We start from the raw sequence: 5,763 nt of genomic DNA, 5'->3' as shown, positions 1-5,763 counted from the left end.
AGGGTCGCGCTCCGGACGTGCGAAGTGGGGTTAAGCAGCTCCTGGAGAGAGGGAGGAGCATGGAATGTAACAACCCGGTCCAGCAGCTGCAGCCCGACCAAGGCACTGGCTTCCGGCTATTTAGGTGCACCCAAACTTCCACTGAGGGTTCATTCACTGTGAGGCCACTCACCAGGGACCAGCATGCTGGTGATGCCGCCGCTGTGCCCCACCCCCAGCACATCCTCAAAGGGGCAGAACTGAAGGCCGTGCACATGGCCTGAGAGGTGGTGGGTGAGGTAGGGCTGCTCCAGGGAAGGGGGGCTGGCCTTGCCCTGCCCTGCCCATATGTTCACGACGTCACCCATTCCTGCAACTAGCAGTCCCCGCTGGGAGAAGGCCAGGTGCCCCGCTCCCTGGGGCAGGGTCCGAGCACTCAGAGGCTGAAATGTCCCTCGCAGGTCGAAGATCTTCAGCTGGTGGTCCAGGCCAGAGGTGGCCATGTACCTGGAGAGAGAAAGGAGGTTAATTAATCTGTTGGTATGGATTTACTAAACAGCCTGTGGGCAAGTTCAGGGACCATCCAGCTGGGAAGAAAAAGACTCAACAGTAACAGCTACCACCACGCTGAGCATCTGCAGCCACCTGTCGGCTAAGCTTCACACAACTCTGTCCTCCTTTCAGGTCCCTTTTACAGATGAGGAAATTGAAGCTTGGAGACAGGAGATCTGGGTTAGTGAATGCTTGAGCTGGAATTCAGGTCAGGCTTGTTTCCTCAGTGTCTGCCCTCTGACCTAACACCCCGCAGTTCAAGTCCCGGACCTGGTGGCTTAAACTCACGCTAGGCGCGTGTGCGTGCATGCCCAAGATCCTGAGAGGAGAATGGAGGAGAAGGGATTGCAGCGTGGCCATTCCCCCAGGGGGTGATTTCTTGCTTTCTGTCTCTCTGTCTCTGTCTTTTTGGCGAGTGCACGTACCCCAAAGCAAAAAAAAAAAAAAAAAAAAAAGACACCCCCTCAACTCTGCGCACAGCAGTCAGGGAGAACACACGCCAGTCTGCCTACACGTGATGCTCCACCGCACAGGGAGAGCATCTGCAGTGGTGGGGAGGGCCTCGTGGGAAAGCTGGGATTTGGGCCATTCTAGGTAATTCTCAAGAAAGCACAGGAGGGGCCGGAAGGTGGCGCAGCAGTAAAACACAACACTACAAGGCAATCCCATATGGAAGGTTTCAGGTTCACATCCGGAGACCACCCCACGTATGCCAGTATACACGTATGCCCATAATCTGGGAGTGGACTGTGGCGTCAAGACTCTAATGAGGGACCAGCAGGTGGTGTAATGATTACATCACTGGACTCCCATGTAGTCGAATATGGTTCAAGTCTCAGACCTGGCGGCTTAAAACTCACACTAGGAGCATAATACCTGAGTGCCCAAAGCCCCTAGAGGAGAATGGAGGAGTGTGGACATACCTCTAGGGGATCGCTTTCTGCCTCTCTGTGTCTCTGGTAAGTGCATGCACACGACAGCAAGAACAGTACAGAGAACAACAAAACTCTGATAGAGGTGTTGTCTCTCTACCTCTATTTCGCTCATAGAAGAAATAAACTTTAAAAAAAGCACAAGAAACAGCTATAATTGGTACAAACACATTAACACCACAGGGTGGAGACAGTGAGATGGAGACAGGTGTCTTCAGGATTGGTGGAAAAAATACGATGAGGAAAATCAAAAGTGAGCAAATTATGGGTTTTTTTTTTTTGAGAGTTTTTTGGTATTTTTTGTTATAGGGCATGTGCACTTGCCAGAGAGACAAAGACAGAAAGTGAGAAATCATCAGCAGGGATGCCCACCCACAATCCCTTCTCCATTCTCCTTTCAGGATTTTGGACATGCACACACATGCATCCAGCATGAATTTTAAGTTTCCAGGTCTGGGACTTGAACCCTGGCTAGCCACCTGGGAGTCCAGTGCTTCATCCACCAGGCCACCTGATGGTCCCATAAACTGTATGTTTTTTTTTGTTTTGTTTTGTTTTTTTAAGAGGTTTTTGCTTTAGGGCATTGCTGGAGAGAAACAGAGACAGTAAAAGAGAAAGTGAGAAATCACTCAGGGCACAGCCACGCCGCAATCCCTTCTCCTCCTGGGATCTTGGGTACGCACGCACATGTGCCCGGTATGAGTCTCAAGCCACCAGGTCCAGGACTCACATGGCAGACAGCCATGTGGGACTCCAGCAATGTAACCCCTATGCCATCTGCTGGCCCCAGTTGTATGGTTTCTTAACATCAGACTGAGAGCCCAGAGCTCACTATCCCAACTCAGCTCTAAGTTGAGCAGATCCACTTAGTGAAGTAAGGTCTTTGCCCTGGACGGCAGGAGGGCAAGGCTGGTGACCGAATCCTCTCAAGGAATTGGGCACTGCATAGGTTGTTTACTTTCTGAAGTTAGAGTTCACCTTTCCTTCACGAAGGCTGAGTTGGACCAGACAAGCCAGGGAACTTATGTTTGCCAAGTGCCAAGGACTCTTTTTTTTTTTTTTGCCTCGACTATGAACCTACGAATTGGGGACTCAGACCACAAAAAAAAAAAAAAAAAAAAAAGACACCCCCTCAACTCTGCGCACAGCAGTCAGGGAGAACACACGCCAGTCTGCCTACACGTGATGCTCCACCGCACAGGGAGAGCATCTGCAGTGGTGGGGAGGGCCTCGTGGGAAAGCTGGGATTTGGGCCATTCTAGGTAATTCTCAAGAAAGCACAGGAGGGGCCGGAAGGTGGCGCAGCAGTAAAACACAACACTACAAGGCAATCCCATATGGAAGGTTTCAGGTTCACATCCGGAGACCACCCCACGTATGCCAGTATACACGTATGCCCATAATCTGGGAGTGGACTGTGGCGTCAAGACTCTAATGAGGGACCAGCAGGTGGTGTAATGATTACATCACTGGACTCCCATGTAGTCGAATATGGTTCAAGTCTCAGACCTGGCGGCTTAAAACTCACACTAGGAGCATAATACCTGAGTGCCCAAAGCCCCTAGAGGAGAATGGAGGAGTGTGGACATACCTCTAGGGGATCGCTTTCTGCCTCTCTGTGTCTCTGGTAAGTGCATGCACACGACAGCAAGAACAGTACAGAGAACAACAAAACTCTGATAGAGGTGTTGTCTCTCTACCTCTATTTCGCTCATAGAAGAAATAAACTTTAAAAAAAGCACAAGAAACAGCTATAATTGGTACAAACACATTAACACCACAGGGTGGAGACAGTGAGATGGAGACAGGTGTCTTCAGGATTGGTGGAAAAAATACGATGAGGAAAATCAAAAGTGAGCAAATTATGGGTTTTTTTTTTTTGAGAGTTTTTTGGTATTTTTTGTTATAGGGCATGTGCACTTGCCAGAGAGACAAAGACAGAAAGTGAGAAATCATCCCCAGGGATGGCCACCCACAATCCCTTCTCCATTCTCCTTTCAGGATTTTGGACATGCACACACATGCATCCAGCATGAATTTTAAGTTTCCAGGTCTGGGACTTGAACCCTGGCTAGCCACCTGGGAGTCCAGTGCTTCATCCACCAGGCCACCTGATGGTCCCATAAACTGTATGTTTTTTTTTGTTTTGTTTTGTTTTTTTAAGAGGTTTTTGCTTTAGGGCATTGCTGGAGAGAAACAGAGACAGTAAAAGAGAAAGTGAGAAATCACTCAGGGCACAGCCACGCCGCAATCCCTTCTCCTCCTGGGATCTTGGGTACGCACGCACATGTGCCCGGTATGAGTCTCAAGCCACCAGGTCCAGGACTCACATGGCAGACAGCCATGTGGGACTCCAGCAATGTAACCCCTATGCCATCTGCTGGCCCCAGTTGTATGGTTTCTTAACATCAGACTGAGAGCCCAGAGCTCACTATCCCAACTCAGCTCTAAGTTGAGCAGATCCACTTAGTGAAGTAAGGTCTTTGCCCTGGACGGCAGGAGGGCAAGGCTGGTGACCGAATCCTCTCAAGGAATTGGGCACTGCATAGGTTGTTTACTTTCTGAAGTTAGAGTTCACCTTTCCTTCACGAAGGCTGAGTTGGACCAGACAAGCCAGGGAACTTATGTTTGCCAAGTGCCAAGGACTCTTTTTTTTTTTTTTGCCTCGACTATGAACCTACGAATTGGGGACTCAGAGTTCCTACAGGGATCAGCAAGTGGCGTGGTAGTTAAGGTGTTGGACTCCCACATGGCTGACTGTGGTTCAAGTCCCAGACCTGGCAACTTGAAAATAACACAATTACATGTGTGAGCATGTCCAAAATCCAAGAATGGAAAAGAAAGGACTGAGGCATGGCCAGCCCCCCTAAGGGGTGATTTCTGCCTTTACCTCTCACTGTCTCTGTCTCTCACTGGCAAGTGCACATGCCCTCTAGCAAAAACCTAATCAAAAAAAAAAAAAAGAGCAGAGGTCACTCTGTGAGGGAGCCCAGCTGGATACTGTGACGAGACATGACAATCGGGACCCCACCTCTATCAGATAGAAAGGCCACAGGTGTACACTGGGAATGACTGAGGACTCCTCAGCAGGCCTCCCCACTCCCAGAGCCAGACCGGCACAGGTGTACAATAAAGAGGGTAGAACCAGGGCGATGGCACGGCAGTAAAGCACGACACTGCAAGGAAGTCCCACATGGGAAGATTCCCGGTTCAAGCCCAGAGACGTCCCTAAGTACACGAGCACCCGTTCTCCGGTGACCTGGGAGCTGGCTGAGGCTAGGGGGTGGACAGTTATAGGGTCACACCCTTCCATGAGCCAACAACTCCAAGGCACATGCTGACTCCTCTGACCCCCATCTATGGGAGGGCCCGGCAGCCCCGTGGGTGTTCAGGTCACGCTACTGTTCTACTAAACTTGCAAGAAAGAGTTCGGCTTTTCAAAGCCATCCAGTGCAGTCCTAATGCGAGATTCCAGAAAGCCTCTTGAGGGAGATGGTTAGCTTCATCTCCGGAGCCCCCATGGCTTCTCCTGAGCAGGACCAGCAGTAAGTGGAGATGGGCCTGCAATCAAGGACCACAGCTGCCCGGCATCAAATGCTGACAACTCGGCCTCAGTGAACAAAGCGAGCAGGCCTCAGGCCCAGCAGCGGCCAGCCCACGCAGGGAGCTACAGCTTAGGCCCGGCGTCCCACAGAAGGCGGGAGCCTCGGCAGGCCTCCCCACTCCCAGAGCCAGACTGGCACAGGTGTGCAATAAAGAGGGTAGAACCAGGGCGACAGCACAGCAGTAAAGCAGGACACTGCAAGAAGTCCCACATGGGAAGATTCCCGGTTCAAGCCCAGAGACGTCCCTAAGTACACGAGGCACCCGTTCTCCGGCGACCTGGGAGCTGGCTGAGGGCAGGGGCTGGATTGTGACACAGAGCCCCTGTTGGGAATGCCTATGTGTGTGTGTGTGTCTGAGTGTCATCTTTCTCTGTTGCTCTCATCATATAAGAAATAAACTTTTGGGATCAGCAGTTAGCAAACATGCCCTATAGCAAAAACCTCTCCAAAAAATAAATAAAATATTTTTTTATAAAAGAATTATTATATTTAACTTTATTATTATTTTTTTCACTTATTTAGATTTGACCAGAAAGGGACAAAGCGAGAGCAAGAGGGAGAGGGAAAGGGAGAAAGCAAGCCGCCAGGTCGGACTTGAGCTGTGGTCAGCCATGTGGGAGTTCGGCGCCCTTAACCACCATGCCACCTGCCGGCCCCAGAAATAAACTTAAAAAAAAAAAAAAAAAAAAAAAAGG

The 5,763-nt window shown here is 50.3% G+C and overlaps 1 protein-coding gene across 1 annotated transcript in view; it reads right to left on the bottom strand.

The window, feature by feature from the left end:
- WDR46 (WD repeat domain 46) overlaps positions 1-5,763 on the bottom strand; it is a 16,748-nt gene that overhangs the window by 1,269 nt on the left and 9,716 nt on the right. The window contains exons 11-12 of the mRNA XM_027770223.1: positions 173-529; positions 37-41 (exon numbers count right to left, since the gene is read on the bottom strand). Of these exons, the coding sequence (XP_027626024.1) occupies positions 37-41; positions 173-529 (362 nt within the window). The remainder of the gene's footprint in view (positions 1-36; positions 42-172; positions 530-5,763) is intronic.

Source organism: Tupaia chinensis, unplaced genomic scaffold, assembly GCF_000334495.1.
Source record: "Tupaia chinensis unplaced genomic scaffold, TupChi_1.0 Scaffold000116_1, whole genome shotgun sequence".
Classification (NCBI taxonomy): Eukaryota; Metazoa; Chordata; class Mammalia; order Scandentia; family Tupaiidae; genus Tupaia; species Tupaia belangeri.
The sequence above is the reverse complement of the archived record's forward strand: the minus strand, read 5'-3'. Positions and strand labels throughout refer to the sequence as shown.